The 24,939-nt window shown below is 39.1% G+C and overlaps 1 protein-coding gene across 3 annotated transcripts in view; it reads right to left on the bottom strand.

The window, feature by feature from the left end:
- Positions 1-2,645: 2,645 nt before the first annotated feature.
- Positions 2,646-24,939, bottom strand: part of Hltf (helicase like transcription factor) — a 58,856-nt gene continuing 36,562 nt past the window's right edge. Inside the window, exons 17-26 of one of the 3 annotated variants that reach the window (XM_029475292.1) lie at positions 23,118-23,253; positions 21,370-21,549; positions 15,457-15,641; positions 14,749-14,927; positions 13,157-13,282; positions 12,407-12,519; positions 11,806-11,986; positions 7,562-7,642; positions 4,444-4,615; positions 2,646-3,719 (exon numbers count right to left, since the gene is read on the bottom strand). In XM_029475292.1, coding sequence (XP_029331152.1) covers positions 4,463-4,615; positions 7,562-7,642; positions 11,806-11,986; positions 12,407-12,519; positions 13,157-13,282; positions 14,749-14,927; positions 15,457-15,641; positions 21,370-21,549; positions 23,118-23,253 — 1,334 coding nt within the window. In that variant the 3' untranslated portion in view covers positions 2,646-3,719; positions 4,444-4,462. Of the gene's footprint in view, positions 4,616-7,561; positions 7,643-11,805; positions 11,987-12,406; positions 12,520-13,156; positions 13,283-14,748; positions 14,928-15,456; positions 15,642-21,369; positions 21,550-23,117; positions 23,254-24,939 lie in introns of all 3 variants that reach the window. The other 2 variants (XM_021157690.2, XM_029475291.1) reach the window with 2 other exon arrangements.

Genomic DNA, 24,939 nt, shown 5'->3' with positions numbered 1-24,939 from the left:
GGAGGTGCCTTTGCCACTGGTCAGATGATGTAACGGAATTACAGATGACGTCCAGTTAACTTAGCTAAGTCCTATGCTGCTTCCTTTTTGGCTTCTGAGTCTAGGCTAGAGATAAACAGACTTCCACCTTACCTGTGGCTAAGTAATATGTAGTCCAAACACAACATACAGGAAACAGTGTAACTGAAAATCCTTTTTTTATAATTTTTTTTTAGGTATTTTCTTCATTTACATTTCAAATGCTATCCCAAAAGTCCCCCAGACCCTATCCCCCCACTCCCCTACCCACCCACCCCCACTTCTTGGCCCTGGCATTCCCCTGTACTGGGGCATATAAAGTTTGCAAGACCAAGGGGCCTCTCTTCCCAGTGATGGCCAACTAGGCCATCTTCTGATACATATGCAGCTACAGACACAAGCTCCGGGGGTACTGTACTGGTTAGTTCATATCGTTGTTCCACCTATAGGGTTGCAGACCCCTTTAGCTCCTTGGGTACTTTCGCTAGCTCCTCCATTGGGGGCCCTGTGTTCCATCCAATAGCTGACTGTGAGCATCCACTTCTGTGTTTGCNAGGCCCNGGCATAGNCTCACAAGAGACAGCTATATCNGGGTCCTTTNAGCANAATNTTGCTAGTGTNTGCAATGGTGTCAGCGTTTGGANGNTGATTATGNGATNGATCCCTGGATATGGCAGTCTCTAGATGGTCCATCCTTTTGTCTCAGCTCCAAACTGTGTCTCTGTAACTCCTTCCATGGGTGTTTTGTTCCCAATTCTAAGAAGGGGCAAAGTGTCAGAAAAGATTTATAAACATCAAATTCTAGGAAATCAAGCACTGAATTACTATTCCCTATTTTTAATACAGCCTAAGAGAGTAAGCTTTAGGGAGAAAGCTTCCATGATGTTAGATTTTGCTTAGTAGGTATTTAGTGAAGCCTATCAATGTTGTTAGAGTTAGGAGCGGTACACATTTACCACACAACATGGTACAACACTGTGGGATGATGGTAAGCTGTGCGCAGACAGCCTGGTCCCGGTTGAGCACAGGCCTGGAACCCCAGTGACCCTAAGGGACAAGACATTTGTCCACACCTCCTGGGCCCCTGGCTCCTGTCTCAGCTACAGCCTCCCACAGCCCCCTGCAGAGAGGGGTGTGGCCATCAGTCACAGACAATGCCCCAAGCTCCTGGTATTCAGTCTGGACTCCACCAGATATGCTCCTCCCCACAGTTACCTGGCAACAGTCAGGTATGCTCCTCCCCAGTTACCTGGCAACAGCCAGGACGGCCCAGCCCCCTATAAAAGGAGTTGCTTGCCCCCTCCTTGCTCTCTTGCCTCTCTTACCCTCTTTTTCTCTTACTCTTGCTCCCTCACCCTTCCCCCTCTCCCCACGTGGTCACCCCCTGTTTCTCTACTCTCTCCCCCTGGCTGCCTTTCTACAATAAATGCCTTAAAACCATGAACCATTCTCATCAGAACTTGCTGTGCTGGAGCAATGGAGCAGGTCTTCACATTTAACCTCCCTAGGAAGTCTTCCTATACTCTAGTCCCAGCCACCAGCCAACCAAGCAGCCCTCCCAGATAGCTGCCCTCTCCTCCCCACGGTAACCTGCCAGAGGTCTCCTCCTACCCTTTTCCCTCAGAGAGTCCCCACCCGTTTCTAAGCTCTTCCGTGTCTGGGATGTACAGGAGCAAGAACCTGTCATCCCTGGCCTCCGTGTGGCCCAGGGACCCCAGAACTGGCTCTTCCGCGGTGCCCCAAAGCATCTGTGGTGCCGGAGAGTCAGAGCCTGACTCCGGCAGTTCCACAGTGACCTCAGATTGTGCCTTCCTCACCCCAGAGCTCGATCCTGCAGCTTCTCACAGTCCAACGCCCACTGGCCCCTGGCCCGCCCTTACGGTTCCATTGGGTTCCGTGGGGTTGCGCACAGGACGGTCCGCCTCACCCATCGGCCCTAGCTCCAAGTGGACTCGGGACCCCATTTTTGTCCCACACAATACAGATAATGATGTATCTGCCTGTGTGACTGCAGTGGCATCACCAGCAGCCTACCATTCCTTTGGTAGACTTCATCTTTCAAAGAAGCCTCAAAGTGAAGTCTTTCCTTACTGAAACATCTTTCAAGATTGTTTGCAGGAAGCTCACATACCAAAATACCTCCCAAAAGTCTGAAAGTTTGTAATAAGTTGTATTTGTTTTAAAAAAGGCATTAAGTCAATTTATAAGGTGGAAATTCAAGGAAGTGATCAATATGCCCTTATATTTTTAAACCCTGTGAGCAATACTGGTAATAAACTACTAATCGGATTATTTCTAAACATTATTTTAAGGGCAAAATCTATAATTTACTATACATGGTTATTATAACTCCCTTTGTTCTTAAAATGAGGAAATTAAATGAAACCCAGTGTTTTATGCCAATTTTTATATAAACTTTAAACATACGCTAAAATCTTAACAAGAATTTCAATAGTTGTACCAAAATTAAATGTGAATGAGTAAATTATAATAACAGTACTTTTTACGTGATTCAATGAAAAATTGTGTAACAAACATTTACAGAAGTGAGATGCTTTTGTTTATGTTAAAGGAAAGGTTAAATAGTTCAAAGGAAAATAGTCACTAAGTGACACCAAAGAAGGTAAATTAGATTTTTATTGATTTTTTTTTAATTTAAAGAACAATCCAGTTGGAAACACAATTTGAAATATAATATTTTCAGTACATTTCTAAGTAGTAAAACAGCAGAACATAACATTCTTCATCCCAGTGGTTTGTTTATATATCTTAGAATTCACTTTTTTTATGAACACCAACTTTGATTATTCTCATGTTTTAAAGCATAGAGAGCTCTGTAGTTTTCTGGACAAGACACACATGGCCTTCACTTTTGAACCTCGGTTTATTTGTAATTAAAATGAGTAAACTGTGTTTGTTTCTTGTTTATTTGGGCCATAACTAGTTTACACTTAATTTCACTGTGTATAGGAACTAAAGAACTCCAATGCCATACATAATGAGACTTGATTTGTATGTGATACTAGTCCTACAAAATCTCCTATGGGCTACTCACCCAAGCAGGCCAATCCCAGTTATTCCACTTTCACTGCTACAGAAAACCTGACCTGAATGCTCCTCTGCCTCGCCTGGCTGCCCGAGCACGGGAGCTGAGAAGATGCTTGCTGGCTATCCTGTCTCCTTGGAGGACTAACAGGCTGGGGAGGATTTTGTGAGGATTCAGAAGGGTATCTATCATCTCTCTTAGTCAAGTAAGACTCTTATAGCATAAATACAATCTCAGTTGTTCTTCAGTCTATACCATAAACCATAAAGCTTTTTCTAGGTCATCTTGTCTCTGGATTCAAAAACAACAACAGAAAAGAAAGCTATTGTTATATACCCTGACTGAGTATTTGTTTTAACTATGAGTCATAGTTCCCAAAAAAGGGTTTAAAAAAATGAAGAGATCAATTAATAAAATTCCAAAATTAAATTCTGATTCTAAACTCACAAAGGCATTTTTAGATTGGGGATTACAATGTCTTTAAGAGTTGAGCTGTGAAGGTAATTTCCATCCTGATTATCACCCCTCTCAGGCTCAGTAGTAAAATGTCTTTCAGAGTTGAGCTGTGAAGGTAATTTCCATCCTGATTATCACCCCTCTCAGGCTCAGTAGTAGTCTTCTGTATTAAACTTATAAAGTTGGACTTCCAAAAGACCTATATAAATAGAGAGCACTTATAAAAATATCTATTCAAATTACATAATATAAGCATTCAAGGCAAACCAGGTAGAACTGGTTCCTTCACCCCTACATACCATTTACACCTTGTGCCTCTATCATCACATTTAAATAATGAAGGCACCACTTCACTAAAATGAACACACAATGCTTTTTTTTTTTCTCTAAATTGTCTCTACATTTGGAAAGTCACATATTTGTTATATCTCAACAAAGAAAAAATTGCAATTAACTTGCCCTCTGAACTTTGGTGTTTTATTCAAGGTTTAGTTATGATTGCAACTATAATTTTTGAACATAAAATCTTTCTTATAGTCTGTATATATTTGTTCATAATTTACAAGGACTGTGGATTCACTGAATCATTACCAAAAGGCTTTGGTGAGTAAGTGGTTAGAAGTAGAAGCTTCAACTGCACTTCAGTGAAGATGTGGGATACACGGGAAATGTAGGAAAATACTCAGCAAGGGAATGCAAACCTGGAGCGCAAAGGGCCCTCTATGCACACGTCTCTCAGGCCGGTTTACAATGGAACTCACTGCTATGTGAAGTATCATAAAAAGAAATTCAGGTATAGAAGAGATGTGTCAGTAACACTACTGTATTAACATAAAATATGCCCCCCCATAAAGTATTCTCTAGATCCCATCCTTAAATATATACTTTTCATCTGTAAGACTTAAGTGTCTGTTCAAACTGACCTTAGAAACACCCCACAAATTATAAGTCAATTAAAGTTCTGATTTCATTGATTTTAGCTTGTTTCATTTCATTGGCGTCTGTTTTCTTAGTGCCAAAGGCTCCAGCTGCCAGGTCTCGCTTCGTGTTCTGTATTTTCAACATATTTTCTTCAACAGAGTCCTTCACAATGAACTTCAAACAGAAGAAAATAAGTTAAAAGTCAAGTTAAAGTAACAGTTAAGAACTTTTCAGCTAAAAAAATGAAGTTTTTTAATGCTCTTAAGAAACCTTTACTAAGAAAATTAGCCTTTTCCTAAACTGCACTAAGGATGGACTAACAACACTGCACACTGAAGTCAGAATGAAAACATGGAGACACAGTGAAACAGTAATATACATACCTTTAAAAGAACTTGTATTTCAGGAGTACCCACATTTCAAAAGTGTACCCACATTTTAAAAGTGACATGATCACTTATACATACATACAGTATTATCAAGAGTCAAATGAAGTTCCCACAAATGACAGTCTATATACATACAAAGGTACATATCAATGAGGCAACAGATAAGTAAGAAACTCTTGATAAAATTCATCATTTCTGGTAAGAATCTTAAAAAGTAATAACAAAGTCCTCACCTAGAAATAAAAGGCACATCCAAATTTTATTCATGATCTCTACTAGAAACTTCTTAGGAAATAATGAAGTATTTCTAGCAAATGCTAAAATATCCTTGTTACTGTAATAACAACAAAAGCTATATTTCAGAACATTACTGAAATACACTTAAAAAACTAGATATACTATTTAATATGTTTCTGTACAAAAACACGTCTTATTCCTAAACATGATAGTTATCAAAGGAATTATAAATTTAATAAATCCTGAGCAATATTCCACAAATGAGATATAATGGCATAGATTCAAATTTCCAATAGCAATAGTGATAACTAATAAAAGTTTCAAAATGAACATTAATTAGAACACTTTATCAGATATCTAAACATACTTTGTAGTCTCTGTCAGTAGAACCTAAGTCAACCTGCAGTACCCATATTTAAAAAGCTAAGCATTGTTCAATATGCTTCTAACAACAGGGCTGGGGAGGTGGGGGCAGGCAAATCTCTAGGATTCACTGGCCAGCCAGCCTCGCTATGTGGTAAGCTCCAGGCCAGCGAAACCCCAACTCAAAAGAAGGTACATGGTTAAAAAATAAAACCAAAGGTACCAGTGCTTGGGTAGCAGCACACAGGCTGTCCTCCAGCCTCCATGTGCACATGCTTGCACACACATACACATAGTTTTTACTGAAGTTACTTTTATTTGTGTGTGTGTGTATGAGAGACAGAGAGAGAGGGGGGGGAGAGGGAGAGAGAGGGAGAGAGGAGAAAGAGAAAGAGAGAGAGAGAGGGGGGAGAGAGGGAGAGAGGAGAGAGAGGAGAAAGGGAGAGAGGAGAGAGAGGGAGAGAGGAGAGGGGGGGAAGGAAAGTGAAGGAGAGGAGAGAGAAGGAGAGAGAGGGAAGAGAGGGAGAGAGGAGAGAGAGGGAGAGAGAGAGGAGAGAAAGGGGGGCGGTCCAGAAGAGGGTGTTAGATGATCCTCTGGAGCGGAAGTTACAGGTGATTGTGAGCTGCCTGACCTGGGTGATGTGAAAAATCATAATTATAAAGTATTATTCTAAGGACAGGAAGACATCAAGGAAAGAGAACAAGGGAACGGACTAGAAATAGACCCACATGCACATTTCTACATATCTACTAGCAGATAGACTATGGACTTTTTAAAGCAAAACAAACTCCAAAAGCATAAAAGGAAGGTGACAGAACAATAACCTCTTAATTTGGGAAAGAAATAAATGTAGAAGCACTTCACAAAACACAGTATCTTCCAGAAGAATCATACAGACTGCCCCTTTTAAAAATGCAAATAAGGCCATAAGTACTAGGACATTAAAACTAATATAAACAAAGACTGCTTTGATATCTTATAAGGTAAAGGGTTCTCATAAGGCTCACTGCTATGTAACTACAGAAAAAAGGCCTTAGAAAAACATATTTAAATAAAAATAGAACACATTTGAAAACATAGAACTTTAAAATCTTCTCTCAGAAAGGTTACAGATAAGAGCTGGGGATAAACCATTTTCAACATATATACAACTAAAATCAAAATGAAAGAAGTCCTTGATACTATAAAACTGTGCTTACACTACAAGCAAAAGCAAAGCAGAAATGAACAAGCAGGTCACAGCAGGAAATACAACCATGAGCAGCAGACACATGAAATATATGTAAGGCCTATGTTTAGGGTAAATGCAGATTAGCGCATTTTCATTCACTTATGGTCACATAAATTTACACCCCTCCATACGCCATAAAGACTGTTTGACTTTTGTCTTACAATGCTAGTGATCAAACTCGAGGCCTTCTATAGGCTCGCAGCTCCCAGCAGAACTACACGGCCTACACTGAAATCAACTTGAAGTTACTCAATATCAATTCCAAGTCTCCAAGTATAGTTTTGTAAATCTACCCAGAGGAATTACTGGTATACGTACACAAAGATGTACTCCTTTCATGACAACACTTTTTATTCCAAAGCTTAAGACTAAGTCATGGTGGATCTGTGTGGAGGTGCTAATGAGGACTAAGACTCACAAACAAAGCAAACAGTGGTTAGAAGTGGCTTGGGGGTAGAGAGCAATGGGGAGTACAAAGGAGAATGAAGTGTAAGTCCAGAAGAGTTCTGTTGGGTATGGCACAGACATTCTGTGATGGATGGTGATGGTGACAGCACACTGTGAATATTCCTAATGTAAATGTATGTGTTCAAAATAATGGCTGAATGGTCTTACCACAGGAAGAAAGTGTTCATCTAAATGGATATAGACAGTGATATGTTTAAGGGAAAGGAATATATTATGAAATAATAAAGCATTACCCCATTTTCTTTAAATTATTTTATATTGAGATATGTACATGAAAAAGAACATATGCTAACTACAGAGGAAAAACAAATCTTTGAAAATGTTTGAAACTACAAAGGAGATAAAGTGAGTTTTACATTTTCTCCATATTCTACTTCAATCGTGTGTTACTTTTAAAAAGCAAACAATCTTAAGTAACTTTTAAAACTCACTTTTGTGATGATCACCTCTTGCTTCTGGCCAAGTCGATGGCACCGGTCAAAGCACTGATCTTCTGCAGCAGGATTCCAGGCCTAACAGAGACATGACTGCATTACTACTGCTCTACTGAGGCATGTCCTCTGCACTAGTCCTTCATCCCAGTGTGTCTGTATGCCTTGTTCTCTAATGAAGCTCAAACACTGGTATTACATATATACCCAGAAGAAGGCTATTTCTCCATTACTACTAAGGCAGCCAGCCTTTTCCCAATATACTGCATTTTACCCACTACAACTGTGGCTGAGAATCTTTTCTAAAATGTTTAAGACCTGTGTGTTTCAAAGCTCAATTTTTTTTAAGATTCTGAAATGTTTGCATAGATCCACAGTCCAAAATCAAACATCCAAAACTTTCTGAAGTTTGTGACAGTACTCAAATAGATCCAAGTTTTAGGGCATCTCAGACAGGTATGTGCAACCTGTGTGCAACTAAAGCCTGACAGGTGTGGCAGGAACAACATAAGACCTGCCAGTTGATCAGAAACCTTGTGGCTTTCTGGTCACAAAATGAAACTGTGCATTCTCTCGGATGGTCTAAATGACCAAACAAAATATGTCATTCTTGGGCCCGCATATGAAAAAGTTTCTCCTCTTTTGGCGAGCATCGGTTTTCTTTATATATTTTTTGCTTTTCCATATTGATGAAATTCAAAACAGTTTCAATAGTAGTCATAAGTCTTAAAGCTGTTTCAGACTTGTTGATACAACCAACAATTTGTTTGCAATCAGCTGGATTTGAAAAAAATGTACTTTAAAAGTACGTACGTTCCGACTTAAGCTCAGAGAACACCCAGCTACAGAGGTCTTCAGTAGCAGCCAAATGGCTTCTATTGTTGTCATCCTTGATCATTTCAATGTTTACACAGTCACGTTAGTAAAGACTTTATGTGTGCAGCTTCTGACATGCTAATGTGTATGAGGAAAGCCCAAGGTGCCCCAAGCAGACACAGTGAACTACAGTCCACTAAGGAATGCTGAGAGTGGAAGAAATAGTCTTCCTCAAAGAGTACCCCAACTGGTTATCCAATACCAAATGGTCAGCCCTGAAAACATACACACAAATGACTTTATACAGGTTGTATTTATGCATTTAGGAATATACACATACACATATACATACATGCTTGTAACTACAGTCCCTGAGCAGGGTACCACAAAAGCCAGTCCCTCCTTCTGCCCCAGCCTCTGGCTGCTGCAGTTCAAAATGGCGGTTCCTGTCAACAATGGTGGCACCCTGTGGCCTCCCTTCCCCCAGCCTGGAACCTGCTTGCTCAAGGGTGGAGCTACGTGCTCATTCGTCCTGCCACGCCTACCTACTGCTGGAACCTGCCTTTGCTGCCTGGAGGCACACAGGTGTTCGTCCTGCTACTGGACCCTGAGTTACTTGGCGGGATATTGGGTTCCCTCCCCCTTCCTTTATAACTGAGTGTCTGGAATTAGTAAAATTGAGCCTTGATCAGAACTTGTTGTCTTGGCTCCATTGTTTCTTCNGCCCCGTCTAGATTCCTCTCTTTTCAGCCTGAACTGCCATTCTCAGTTGAACCGTTNGTGTTGTGGACTGAGGGCAGGCCGCAACAGCACCCCAGCATCTTCTCAGCCTCCAGCCCTCACAGGAGCTGTCCATCGTGGTGCATTGCCTTTCTAGTGTCCGCAGGAACTACGGAGCGGTCCAAGGTGGCAACACCTTTTCTGCCTCAGCCTAGAGCTTTCTGGTGTAAAATGAAGTTATGCATCACTGCAAGAGCTACCCCATAGGAGCTGTCCACTGGCAGTGCCTCCTCTCCAGCCTCACCCCAACCCAGCAGCCCCACAGAGATGGTGCCTCAGCAAAAGCTGGCTGGCTGCAGTGGGGAAGAACTTCCCACACTATGGGCCCAATGAAGAGAAAAGAGGAGGAAAAATAGCCACCAATCTCCGAACAGGAAAACACATCCATCACTGAGGTTCAAGCTCAAGACTTGAAATCCCACCAATACTCACTCTGGAAATCTCTGTCCTGAGAAGCCCTGCACCCAAAGATATCCTAAATAAGCACTGTTCCTTTGTCCAGTTCCCTGCTGTCTGCTCCCGGGAAAAGTGGACAGCATATCCCTGGATTCGTCCCTCAACACCCTGGACCCTCCAATAAATCTGTGTCATGAGATTTCCGAAGCCACGAAGAAACGAAGCAACGGAGGGAAGTGAAAAGAAGGAGCTGGGCTGAGGCCCTTGAGCTCCTCAGCTCAGCTGGGATTGCCTCCCTGCGAGCTGCAATGCCTCTGCTGAGAAGGCTTCCTCTCAGAGCTGTGTGGTTCCTGTCTTCTCAGGATGGCCTTCCACTGGGACACTATCCCACCTCGGAGCTGTGTGCTCCTGGGCATCCTAGTCCCAGGTTACCCTTCCTTCTGAGAAGAAACACTTACAATAACAACAGTTAATAAAAAAGTTCATGATTTTAAAAGAAAGCAGGGTACATGAGGGTTTAGAGGGAGGAAAGGGAAAGATGCAATATTATGATCTCAAAAAACTAAAAAGTTTAAATTGTAAAAAACTATCAAGTGCATTGTTCCTCATGATGGCATACACCTTTAATCCCAGGATCTCTGAGTTCATGTCCCATACAGCAAGCTCCACACTGTCTCAAAATAAAGAAGATTACATTTGCAGGCTGGAGAGATGGCTCAGTGGCTAAAGTACTTGCTGCTCCTTCAGGGGATTAGAATTCAGTTCTCAGCCCCCCATTCAGCCATCTCACAACCACCAGGTAACACCAGCTTCAGGTACCTGAAGCTCTCTGCCTGGATTCCCCAGGTATCTCCTTGCACACTGCAGATACACACACATAAACATAAATAAATCATAAACGTTAAATTTGAAAATTCTTAAAAATGAAAGCAAAAGCTAGAGGTGGCTAAGTGGAATGAGAATTTGCTGTGAAAACATGAAGACCTGGGTTTGAAATCCCCACCACCCACACAGAACCTGGGCATGGTCCCATGTGCTTGTATCAGTGTTGGGGGACAGAGACAAGTGGATTCTAGAAGACAGTTGGCCAGCAAGCCTGGACAAAAGGGCATGTTCCAGGTTCAATTCACAGAGCCTGTCTTGACAGAGTGACATGGAGAGCAACAGAAAAAGACAGCTAGTGTCCTTTCTTACACACTCACTTGTACAGGCACACACATTCACATATACATGTGAGCGTGTACATACACACACCCCAAAACGCACACAACCCACAAACTTGAAAACAGTATTTGGGGGTAAAAAAACCATTTAACACAGCAAGTGCTAGCTGAAAATGGAAATAATTATACCTCATATGCAGATGAGATTTATAACAGTAGTAATGCTTAAGTGTTACTCTCTTCTAAATGCCCCCGAGGTCTAAGAAAAGGAAACTTTTGCTGTTAATTTGCCAATAACTTAAATTGTGTATAGGAGACTGACTTTAGGCTGTATCAGCTGACAGTTTTCTAAAAATTTTATGAATTACTTGTATTTCAGACATTTAAAAATTATGATAGCAGTAGATGAAATCATTTTTTTCTCTTGCCTGTACTTTATCCAAGAAGAATGGTAAGCTGACAATATATATCTAATTTGGATTTCTAACAGAAATCCAAAATATCTCTAGGGCCTCTGTTACACAGCCACATTAAGTGCATGCTGTCAGCCAGGGAAACTTACTTAGAATATGTTCATGGACATCTGAACCTGAATCAACTAGGATGCATGTCTAAAATGTACTCTTTAGGTCTCCTCAGGAACTTCTATGTCTCAAAAGAGAGAGGCTTAAATTTGCATTTAATATTTAGGCAAATTAGAAGAATGACCATGACAAGAGCCAATATCTGATTTATAGTCAGATTCCCAATGCCTTGATCATATAATGCATGGTGATATCTCATTGATTTGCTGCTTATTGAATCTTAAAAGCATTACAATAGGCATCCTTATGTATTCAAAAAGTTGGAATGCACAGAACCGTACTTAAGAACACAGAAGCTGACTAGTGTTACAGATCACTGTGTGACTGTGGGAACATGGTATACTTTTCTGTCTACCAGTTTCCTCATCTGCAAGTAAGGATAATGTTACCTTCTCACAATTAATTGTCACTAAAAGGCGCCTCTCAAACAGGTTTTGTTTCTTTTCCTGTTGTTTTGTTTTGGTTTGTTGTAGTAACATTTTGAAAAATCTATATAAGTACCTACCGGATCCATTAAGAACACTCGAGAAGCTGCGCAGAGATTCAAGCCAACTCCACCTGCTTTTAAGGACAGCAGCATTATCGTCGGAGATCCTGCTTCTGTGTTTTGAAAACGCTGAATTGATTCAACTCTTTTCTTTTGAGCCATGGAACCATCTAAGCGAGTAAACACAAATCCTGAGGCTCTAATGGAAAAAGAAAACAGACAATATACTGTGAGAAATATTAAAAGGTTAACAAATATTCACTCATAATTTATTCCTGAGGTACTAAGGATCAGTCAAACTCAAGGCCTTGTATAAGCTAAGTAAACGGCTTCCAAGTGAATGACACATTCACTCAATAATTCATTTCTCGATAAAGCAAATGCCTACTGAGCATCTGGCCATCTGCCAGGTACTAATTATTTCCTGACTAATTTAGACTTAATTTTAAAATCTTATGTTCAGGAAAAGTTCTGTTGTTACACTGAATATCATATTAAATAGATGAAATGACTAAACCTGATAAAACATTACATTAAGACATTTTTTGGGGGGTGGCTATCACACAACACACATGTACAAAATTCTTCTATATGAAGTAAAAGGGCATGTTAAACTTACTTAAGAGGTGTTTCTATTAAAGACAAGAATGTGGTAAACTGAGAAACAACTAAACTTTTTATGTTGGGGTCCTTTGTCCGTAATTCAATCAAAGCATGCATTAGAGCATTAATCTGAAAAAACGAAAATATTGTATCCATTAGATTCCATCTCAATTAGTATGATAAGTCCAGACACTCTAGTTTTTACCAATTTATTTGCACACACTAATTTTAGTAGGGTTCACATAATGACATCATGCAGGACTCATTGATCAAATCTCCAACAATTCTTTTTTTCTTTCTTTCTTCCTTCCTTTCTTTTCTTTTCTTTTTTTTTTTTGTTTTGTTTGTTTGTTTGTTTGTTTGTTTTTTCGAGACAGGGTTTCTCTGTATAGCCCTGGCTGTCCTGGAACTCACTTTGTAGACCAGACTGGCCTCGAACTCAAAAATCCGCCTGCCTCTGCCACTCGAGTGCTGGGATTAAAGGGGTGCGCCACCACGCCCAACTTCCAACAATTTTTTTATTGAGAAGGTTTTCATATAATTTAACTAAAAGGTAAAAGTAAAAGAAAAAGACTGAAAACAATACCATAATAATTCAAATACCTTTCTTTTACAACTGAAACTCAACACTAAATATAAACAAAATCTGGTACAACTAAAAGAATATGAAATGACAGATTAAAAGCAGAATTGGAATTACTATTTTTATCATGACATTTCCTCATTAAGTATGAAACATTAGAATATTTACGTATGTGGACTTTACCTTTGAGCTGGACGTCCATTCCATACTGGACTCTTTGTCACTGTCACATGCCAGTTCTTCTGGAGGACATTCTAATAGATTATCTCCATGTATCTCATTTCTGCACAAAGGACACTTTGCATGTGGCTATATACCAAAGAACAAAGAATGAGTCACTCATAGAAATATAAATTTACCTACATTTTTTGTCACGTATAGAAAGTTCTACACTTCTTATTTTATTCAGGATTTTTGTCATATTCATTTACTCGGGATCAACCTGTACCTGAACTCCAAACATACAAACATGTCCTCGTGTTGTAAGAGACATGTTTACAACCTGTTGTAAAGGACAGAGCAAAAGAGTATAGTCCTGACTAAATGCAGAAGCTCAGAGCACGGAGTATCTTCTGCTACTAAAGAAAACGTGACAATTTCTCGCCCTTAGCTACAGTACAGTAAAAATACATAGAACATTTCAAAAGAAAAAAACAAAGTCCTTAGTGTAGCGGTTCCCACCTTGTGGATAACAATCCCTTGGGAGCTACATATCAGTTATCCTGCACATCAGATATGTACATTAATATTCATAATAGCAAAAGTGCAGTTATGAAGTAGCTGCAAAATAATTTTGTGGTTGGGGTCACCACAACATGAAGAACTGAATTAAAGGGTTGCAGCGTTAGGAAGGTTCAGAACCAGTGCAGGGTTTGACAAAACTTGTAGTTTATAAAGCTTTTTACAGCGGGAGACATCCATGTCTCTCAAATACTCCAAGTTCATTCAAAGCAGGATCGAATACAGTGAGATTGCATCTTAACTAGACACTCAATATCACTGCAAGAAAAAGATTCTAAAATTCAAACTGCATGAAAAATGTCTATGAAGGAGCACCTCTCACAGGGAAAGGCAAGAGACTGGGAGGAGAGGGGAGATTAGGATAGTGGTTCACAAAGCTCTTTACCTCAGAATCAAGCCTGTAAGTGCAATGTGTGCATTTCCCACACGTAGAGTGTAGAACATTTAAAAAGACTTGGAATTTGCATTAGCCGACAGACTGCTTAACATATCATTCAACTTCAGACTTTTTTCACAGAAGAATCTAGCCCTAGTTTACCCTACTTCACTCAACACAGTAATGAGTTGTATGTGTCAAGCAGATCGCTGAGACACAACTGAGTCAGATTAGGATGATAAGCACAATGCCATCAGATGTTAAACTTAGTTTAAGAAAAGAAAGTAATATATTAATAAGTGCTTTAAATATACTAGACTAAATTAAACATGTTGCGTTTTTACTTTTCAAAAATTATGGCTACTATAAAATTTAAATTCATTGTGTCTCCATTAATATATTTACTTAAACACAAGGATCTGAAATTTAGAACTAGAATTACTGACTAAATAATAATGTTCCCCCAAAGTCGTGCCATTTAATTTATAATAAACACATCACTTACTACAATGATGTGATTATTAACCATAAAAGGTGCATTATCAAATTCAAGTATGGAACACCTTATCATCTCTGGAACGTGGCTGGGTTTTTATTATACCAAAGAAAGGTAGATCACTCCGTCAAACACTGAGTCCATACTGAACAACAAACTTACCTGCTCACTCTGAATGACCTGACAGATACAAGGTTTACAGAACACGTGTGCACAATGGGTTATCACAGGAAATGTTAAGGAATCCAGGCAGATTGCACATTCCTCATCTGAACCAGAGCTCAGAATTATCTTCATCTTCTCTATTAACATCTTTCTCAGCTCTTCAGGCGTGTCACTTCCTAGGAAAAAAAGACACTTCAGAATTAGTTTCAGAACAAACTTGGTAATGTGACTAGAACAATTTATCTTATATAAGAAAATTTTGCTTAATTGTCTTTCATCTTTATTCCAGCATTTGTAGAAAGCATGCCATAAATTTGGAATCCTAAGAAAACCTATGAAGGTACAATAGCCATCTCACTTAAGCACCTCATAAAATAACATCTGCCACACTAGCAGCATACAAGAAATATCCAAAACCAGTTTGGATATTCTTCTACATTGGTATCATACTTCCATTTCATTCATAAAAAATTCTTGGAGCCAGCAAGATGGCTCAGCTATGGACATCTGCCACCACACTTGACAACATGAATTAACATGGTACAGAAAGAACTGACTCTTGCAAGTTATGCTCTGATTTCCCACACATGTATCCATGCAGCCATGATATTCATATACAAACACACAGAATAAAAATATAATTTTAAATAATCTTACAGCAAAGGTATATCAAAGTAATAGATCAAATTCAAGTTGCATAATAACCTGTCTTCCAACTGAAATATTTAGCAAACACAATGGTATGAACTAATCCCATTTCCTTACTGGAGGGGCCACTTGAAGACATTCCGTTTGTAAGAAGATGGGTATGGCAACAAATCTGCCGCAATCTAAGCAGAAGACCCAAGACATCTGCATAGTGTGCAAGGACAGTCCCTTCAGTAAAATACCTAGGGATAAAATGTCAAACATTATGAACATCTCTAAACAAGAACAAAAACAAAAGCAACCTCATCTTTAATGAAACCAAGAAAAAAAGTCACCTAGGAAAATGTCAATATGCATGATCTACAGACCTCATCTGGCTCTTCAAAGTAAGTGGTACATACATACTGAAAGGAAAATTCATATCTCTTCTGTAAAAACAGAAATAGGGTGTATGCATGATGACTTCAATTTTCAATCCAATTTATATATACACACACATACACACATACTCACAAAACACACACACAGTAGGGGGAGTGTTACTGTACAATAATCAATTTTGTAAGTAATTATGTTTCTGATCTCTGTTATATAAAAACCAATAAAACCTAGAAGAATTTACATTATACTGACTCCCATGAATAATAAGAAAATTGAGTATTTCTTCATGACCTGGACCTATATGTGACTCTGGACAAAACAGCTCGTCCAAAAAGAACTCAAAATAGTCAAACATTGAATAACCAGCAAAGAGCAAAGAAGGCAGTGAAGTTAAACTCACCAGAAAGTTACCACAGAAAACATAAAACGTGTGACTGTGAGCACCTCCAGGTAGCTCAGAGTTCTACATCTGCACTGGCAAACAGCAAGAAGAGAGTGCCACACTGGACACACCTCTGAAACCTCAAAGCCCAACCCCAGTGACACACTTCCTCCAACAATACCACACCAATTCCAGTAAGGCCAAACAGTGCCACTTCCTATGAGCCTATGAGGACCATTTTCATTCAGACCACCACACACTAAAACCACTGACAAAACCATATGAAAGGACATAGGACTAAGAAAACAAAAATTAGTTATAAGGGATGATAAATAAATCAATACCAATAAAGAGCAGTGGGAAGACATTTAAAAACACAGAAAGAAAATACAACAACAACGAAAGACAAGAAAAGATTTAAATGGTGCTATATCTTCCAGAAAGTCAACAGGAAGGTCCTGATCAAACTGCTGTACTTCTCTGGGGTATGGATGTGCACGTCAGGCTCCTTGCTATTATTTAAGTATGAAACATTCTCCAATGCTTCATATGCTGAACTCCAGGTCTCCAGCTGCAGCACTGATGCCTGAGGTTCTAGAAACTCTAAGCCTTTGGGGAATAGATGGATCTTGCCCTGACTTGAGCACTTGTTTCCAGTGCTCTCTTGTCTGCCTCTTGTTTATCATAATATTGCTCCGCTCCACTCTGTAGTTTCCACTACCATCGGTTGACACCTCTGGAGCAGAAAGCCAAAATAAAAGCTTTCTCTTTAAGTCCTAAGACAAGAATTGGCATTAGAAAGGCAAAACTGACTAATATTTTTTTTCAAAGAAATACTCAGTGCAGAAGAGAAGAATAATTAATCCAAAAATTACATATCCAATCTGAAACTTCAAGTTGATGATGCAATCAATTCTCCTGGTGAAGAGCACAAATTTTAAAGTCAGACTTGTGTATTTTGTCAATTTAGCTATGCAGACTTGGCCTGCAGCTTAATCCTGCCTGTGCTTCCTCAGCTCTAACAGTTACACAACACCATCTGGGAGGACTACTCATGAAGTTAGTGTGCACAAAGCAATTACAACATGACCTGGATTACTTTGTAAACCTTATATACTACTAGTGACAGTGGCAGTGTATTGGATAGTGAAGAAAGTAAAAAAGTAGGCAACATAATACACACGATAAACTTCCACGTCCTGAAACCCATCTGCTAGAATTCAAGTAACAACTCTGTCTCCTGTGCCTTAGCCTCCTAATCCAAAAAAATAATTAAAACAAAAGAGTGTTCATTGTACTTACTTAATAAGGCACCATTAATGTGCACATTTAAATACTTAGATCAACTATACTCAATCAATGCTTATAAAGTATTAATAAGTCTACTCCCTATTAAAGAGAATACTTTACCAATAACATCCCTGAGAATACAATTCAAACAGACAGCTTCATCGGCACTCTGCATTCCCTCCCTGGCATGGCTACATCTGACTGGCATTCAGCATGTTGGTTTAGGAAACTGCTTGTGGGACCCCACCACATGGCATGCTGACAAGAGGCTTCCCACTGTTTTACCAGCCACGTTAGTATCATTTTGGATAGACCTACTTTTAACTTAATCACTCTCTTAGGTGACTTTACTCAGGCTCATCACTCACAAGTAACAGAAACTTAAAGAGTCAAACGGGGAACACTGAATTCTATACCTGCATCTCCAGCTGGTAAAGTCAATCCTGTATCTTCACATGACAGGTCTAATGCAGAGCTTTTGATCCCACGTTAGAAACTGTTCTTCCTTTCTGCCCACCTCTGCAAATGGAGGTTTCCTCTGTTCTATCACTTTCTTCACGGTTGAGAACAAACACTAGGCTTTCTTGTGTAGGTAGGCTACCGTACACCAGGATGGGAGCCACCAGTGAGACTGCATCCAGTCAGGAGGCAGTGAGAGGAGAACTGATAGGCAACTTGCTTCCTTCTTTTTATCTCAGTGGGGACCCCAACCATAAAGTAGTGTTGCCATAGTCAGGGTGGGTCCTCTGTCTTCAATTAGCCTAATCTAGAAACCCTTCAGACTTGTCTGCTCAGTAACACTAGATTCTGTCAAGTTGGCAGAACCAATCATCAAAAGTCCACCTCATATCAGCTTAATGCACAAATACTCCAGTTTTAAGCCATGATCTTTCCCCTTATCTCCACAGGCTCATGGCCATCTCATAATGCAAAATGCATTCAATCCAACTTCAGAAATCCCCGTAGTCTCAACAGTTCTAAAATTTCAAACGTACAGAGTCTCTTCTGAAACCCAAGCAATATAATAACCAGGAGCCCCTATAATATGAAAAAGATAGAGTTAATTCAAACATATAATAGCATAGACTAAAGATTCCCATTACCAAGGGAGGAACAGTAGCATAGCAAAGAAAAACTTGACCAAAGACCAAAACCCAGCCGAGCAAACAACAGATCCTGCGGCTCCAAGTCAGTCACACAGACATGATGAAATGTTCTAAGACTCAAAGGACCCAGGCAGCCCTGCCCCTCCAGGTTTTCTTTCCTCTTGTAACTCACAGAGCTTGAGGGGTCTCTATACCATGCTTTCCTCCAGAGACATCCCACTGTCCTGGCATCTCCAACATTTTGGACTCTCCATTCTAACTTGGACCTTCACAACGGTCTCTCTGACATCCTTGTTGAGGATCTAATTCTGCTACATGTTGTTTTGACCTCAGTGGCTTTCTGGTACCTTTGACAAGACTTCTTGAGGCTCTCACTCTTGTGTCTTTCTTTGCTAAAAATCAGTGCCTCTGGGCTGCCGAGATGGCTCAGCGGGTAAGACTCCTCTTCCAAAGGTCATGAGCTCAAATCCCAGCAACCACATGGTGGCTCACAACCACCTGTAGTGAGATCTGATGCCCTCTTCTGGCACATCTGAAGACAACTACAGTGTACTTATTTATAATAATGAATAAATCTTTGGGCCAAAGCAAGCAGGAACTGAGCGAGCAGAGTTAACCCGAATGAGTGGGGCTGACCTGAGCAACCAGAGCGAGCAGAGGTCCTAAAAATTCAATTCCCATCAACCACATGAAGGCTCACAACCATTTGTACAGCTACAGTGTACTCACATACATAAAATAAATAAATAAATCTTTAAAAAAATAAAAATTCGTGGGCTGGGCAGTCGTGGCGCACGCCTTTAATCCCAGCACTTGGGAGGCAGAGAGGCAGGTGGATTTCTGAGTTCAAGGCCAGCCTGGTTTACAGAGTGAGTTTCAGGACAGCCAGGGCTACACAGAGAAACCCTGTCTCAAAAATATATAAATAAATAAATAAAATAAAATAAATAAATATAAATAAATAAATAAATAAATAAAATTAAATAAATAAATAACTTTTAAAAAAATTGATGCCTCTACAACACTACGTGTCAAATTCTGCTGCCATCATAAGAAGTAGCTTAGCCTCATTGCATTGGCTTCTGGGTGCCTTCCAGGATAACAGAGAAACACTTCCCTAGGTGTTCCCATGCAGGGAATACCTGAGTGGCACTCTGAATTCAGAATCTCTGTTTTTGTTTGTTGTTGTTGTTGTTGTTTGTTTGTTTGTTTTTTCTAGACAGGGTTTCTCTGTATAGCCCTGGCTGTCCTGGAACTCACTTTGTAGACCAGGCTGACCTTGAACTCAGAAATCCGCCTGCCTCTGCCTCCCAAGTTCTGGGACTAAAGGTGTGCGCCACCACTGCCTGGCTCAGAATCTCTGTTTTTAAATCAATTTGACTTTAATTAAGACAGAACATTGGATAGGAGGGGTCCTGCCCTTTAGAGTGTCTTTCCAGTTGTTTCAATATACATCAAGAGGTTTCTCTTTACTGGGATTAAATTTCTTTAACAATTAGACATGCTTTTACTCAGCATGTGCCTTGTCTAAAACTTCAAATTTGCTCAGGGCTCTTAATCTCACCACATTACATAATTCTAAATATCTTTCTGACTCTTTTGTTGTTCTTTTTCACCAGTCAGTGAGCCGTGAGGCCAGGGCATCTACAGAGTAAGATGGTGAGAAGTTATGGAAAACAAAGTAAACGTGCAACCATCTTTGAAAAACATCTCTACAGTATGATGGTATTCTAGGTAGTATTACAAACATGGAAGAAATACGTCAGCCTGTCTTACAACAAAATGTAGAAATCTAAGAACAGAAAATGAAGACAATTAAAGACTTAGGAACCAGAAGGTGAATAATTACAGTTCAAGAAAAAACATATCTGCTGTGAATGCCTACAGGGACCAGAATGAGGCAAAGACAAAAGAGGACTGTAAATTGGAGACTCCTCATAGCAATACAAACTTTAATGAGGTTGGCACAAAACAGATTTCATAAGAGAGAAAACAAACAAACAAACAAACAAAAAAACCAGACTTCCAAGTTCCAAATCGTTGTAGTGCTAAGTGAAATTTCTTCTCAAACTATTAAAATCAAGATTACTAAGAACCTAACATACATATATACTGGGATATATGACTAAAATGAGTTTTATATTTTCAATAAAATGAAGCAGGAAATTTAAAAACACTAAGCTTTATGGGGGAGGGAGAAGCAGGAGGAAGGATTCAGGAAGTTCTAATGCTGTTTTCTAGGACAGTGAGGGATACCTCGCTGAAAAGTTGATTTGTAGCGAGAAAAACCAAAGGAGACTGTGGTTCAGGAACATGTCAAAAGAGAAAACGAATATAAAAGCCCAAGTTGGATGCACGCCTCCTGCCCTGTGTGCATCCTCACATGACACTCAGAACGGAAGCAAGCAAGGCCCTCTGACCTCTGAAATCAAAGTTTTAAATAAGCTTTTATTTTTTGCAGGGCCAAGAAATTACTTAGCTAATGAATTGTACTCTTGTTTCATTCATTTCAACTATCTTTTAAAAAAAGAGAGAAAGAAAGAAAGAAAGAAAGAAAGAAAGAAAGAAAGAGAGAGAGAGAGAGAGAGAAGGAAAAAAGAAAAGGAAGGAAGGAGGAAGAAGGAGAAAATATTATATAATTATATATTAATATATATATTAATATAATATATATTAAAATATTATATATTATATATAGGTCACAAAACAGTTTTCAATATATTTCAGACTTTTAGCTAAAATGTTAAAAATCTGCAAGTCAGCTAAAGTAGACAAAGCCATACAATGTAAAGTGGCATTAGGTTTCCATACCTTCCAATGGCAGCTTTGCCTTCATTTTTAACAGACTGATAAATCTTTCTCTCTTCTTCTGACAGAGTAATGTGCTGAATAAATACTTTCCTTTCTGGCAACTCCAAAACAGGTTTCCCTTTAATTTTGCTTGTCTTTGTTCTTCTAAGCGTGATATTTTTTATTAAGGACTGTAAACGCCTAGTCAAAGTAAAACAAGTAACTATATAACTATTTTTAAATATACTGAGCAATAAGGAACAACAAAAAAAACCAAGTTTGTTGATTTATAATCTTACTAAATTGAAACTTTTAAAAAAAATCTTTTATTTAGGTTTTTATAGTCACAAAAATATTCTGTAAATAAAAAACTATTACTAAAAGTAATGAAATTACACCTCAATATAATACCAATTATTCTATATTGTGTACTTACTTTTTCACAGCTTTTCTGGTTGTGTTGTCAACATTGATAGTTTTTTTCTCAAATGCCTTCTTATCAACTTACCAGTCCATACACAATATCTGAGTTCTTACTAAGCAGCTTATTAAGTTTAAGGTACTTTATTTAAAGAGAGGACAGAGATGAGTAAAAGCTTATCTTCTGTACTCTAAAATAACCCTCTTCTCATGAGTTAAAGCAATCCCATGGGGTTGCTGTCACCTTTGGGGCCTTCAGTCCAAGGCAAAGGGGATGAGGGAGAACCCTGTGAGGGGGGGGGATCAGGAAGGAGGCAGCATTTGAGATGTAAATACATAAGTAAGTTTTTAAAAGTCCCATGTAATGTCATATGAAAAGTAAAGGTATAATATGAAAATCAAATAAGTTAATGAATAACTGAAAAGTAAATCATGCAAACTCAGAAGAGGAAAAAATGCCTTTCTTGGTTCCGTAATCTTCCCACTTTTTTCCCTCAATGTCAATTTTTTTAAAAAATGATGCTTATCAGTTATCATTGCCAATAATAATAAAATAAACAATTTTTAACAGACGAAATAGGGCAAAAATATTTCTTAGGAATCATGTGACCAGTTTTGACAACTAAGAATAATGGCTTATATTTTAAATCATTTCCACTTTAACAATGAGAAGCTCATTTTACTGTATCTAGCCATAACAGAAGTAAGTATTTCAGTACATATACCTTATACATCCTCACATGGAAAACATACTCTGGTACTTTTTTTCCATCTCTATTACGTTTCTGTTTCCTTTTCCATGCTGATACTTTTATAATGACTGTATGGCCCACATAGGGTCCCAAATCCTACTTAGACAATCACTGCTCTAAAACTACAGCACCCAAGTGTGTGGCAAAATCAATGTTTTCAATCCTTTGTCACCATTTATCTGTGCCCACCAAAATCAACCACATGAAATGTTCATTAAACCTTTTGAGATCACTGTCCACTGTGTACTATACACCATATCAAATGCCTCTATAAAAGTTATATACGTTATCAAAATATAGTGCATAGTGAATCATCAAAGGATATAGCTTTTCATATCATTGTGGGACCTGTTACTTTAGGGGTAACAGCTACACACAGTGACCATAGAGCTCTGCCTTTCCTTTAATCTTTGCTAAAATACAGAAAAGATGCACAAACAAAAAGCTTGGTTCCCCAAACACAAGTCACTAGGTTTTCAGAGTCAGTGACACGGAAGCTCTTATGCTTTGGAGACTCACGCTAAGTGAAAACAGTAAAGACAGTGGAATTAGGTTCCATTCATCGTCACTAATGGATGACCTCATAAACTTACTTACCTAAGTCCTCCCTCATCTCCTGAAGTGACAGGACGCTGTATGATCCTATACCACCACTCTCTATCAATGAATGGCTTAAGTTTTAAGAAGGACAGAAGAGACCACAAGTCCTTTAAAGAATTCTGGATAGGAGTACCTAAAACAAAACAATATTTAAAACAGGAAACCACTGTAACTCTTAAAAATAGATTTGTTTTGTGGTGCTGGGGAATCAAATCTATGCCACACACATGTAGGCAAGAACTGTACCACTGAGTTATGGTTCTGTAACCTGGTGCAATGAGACACACGACAGCTGAAACTGGACACTGTACTAGGTAAACACTAACTAAGGTCCCCATACACTTAACATGGCAAATGTTTGACACACTGAGCCATCTTCAGTCTTCATTTCTTTTCCAGATAATTTGCTATTGGACAATATTGCAGGAGGCCAGTTTATTTTAGACATATTTAAATACAGTATAATTTTGGGGAAACACGCTGGTACAATTATCTTAATTCCATGTGCACAATAAACCTCAAGGATGACTACACTGAAACTCTTTTGAAAAGTACATGTGACCATAAAAATTGGCCCTATAGCTTTAAAGAGATAGGATCTGGTGTGATCTCTGACAGAGACAGCTCAGCAGGATATAAACTACATGTGACAATAAGGATGGATTCTTACTCACTGAGAAACAAAGCTAAGGAAAAATATTCTGGTTTTGGGTAAGGCCTGTCCCCACCAAGTCACTAACTATGTCCTCTCCCAGCCTTCTGTATGCATGTCCTCCCGAGAAGACAACTCCGCTGATGAACAATTCCACTTTCACCGGGTGTGGTGGCGCACGCCTTTAATCCCAGCACTTGGGAGGCAGAGGCAGGCAAGTTTCTGAGTTCGAGGCCAGCCTGGTACACAGAGTGAGTTCCAGGAAAGCTGGGACTACACAGAGAAACCCTGTCTCAAAAAACAAAACAAAAACAAAAAAACAAACAAAAAAAACCCAATTCTGCTTTCTCCAACACGTATCAATGATCATTCATAGCCCCTACATCTTCCCATTCCTCAGTTTGTAAAGAAAAAAGAGTGTCTGTATAAAGGTCATAATAGATAATAAATAATAATAATAAAAGGCCTCTATGGTTAGGCAAGCAATAAGATGGTTAAAAGAATAGCTAATAGAGGACCAAAGAAATGGGAAAGCCATCATATCAATGATAGCCATTCAAAGATCACCTGAGAGATTTTGCATATCACTTTATGGAAATCATTAATTTGACCATTAGTATATAATAGTATCAGAAAAGTCTGACACAGTAAAGCAACACAAGCCAGGAAACTGTTGACACCAAGATTATACTTCAACAGCAAATAGTCGACAATAGCTCGACTTTGCAAAATTGTGATCACCGTTGGTACATTAAATGGTACAGAATTTTGCATGTTGATTTTGTATCTGGCAACTTTGAATTTGACTCCATTCAAATGCCCAGAGACTGCATAAAGACAGACACAGCAGCAAGCATCAGTAATCTCAGGAATTTAACAAGGTGAAAGATAATTACAGTGAAAACTACTAAGCCATCAATGAAAGAAACTGACAACAGCATAAAAAAAACAAAAGGCATCACTTGTTCATGGATTGGAAGAATCAGTACTGTGGGGAGGTGGAAAGGAGCTGGAAGGGGCTGGAGAAGGTGAAAGCATGACCAGAAATATTGTGAAAAAACAAAACAAAACAACAACCTTTTTCTCCAATGGGGGGAAAAACAAAAAGCACCCCCAGCTTTGTGCTGTAGAATGCTTGGAAATGCTACTTGGCGAATTTAGCAAGTG

Source organism: Mus caroli, chromosome 3 (genome assembly GCF_900094665.2).
Source record: "Mus caroli chromosome 3, CAROLI_EIJ_v1.1, whole genome shotgun sequence".
Taxonomy (NCBI): Eukaryota; Metazoa; Chordata; class Mammalia; order Rodentia; family Muridae; genus Mus; species Mus caroli.
The sequence above is the reverse complement of the archived record's forward strand: the minus strand, read 5'-3'. Positions and strand labels throughout refer to the sequence as shown.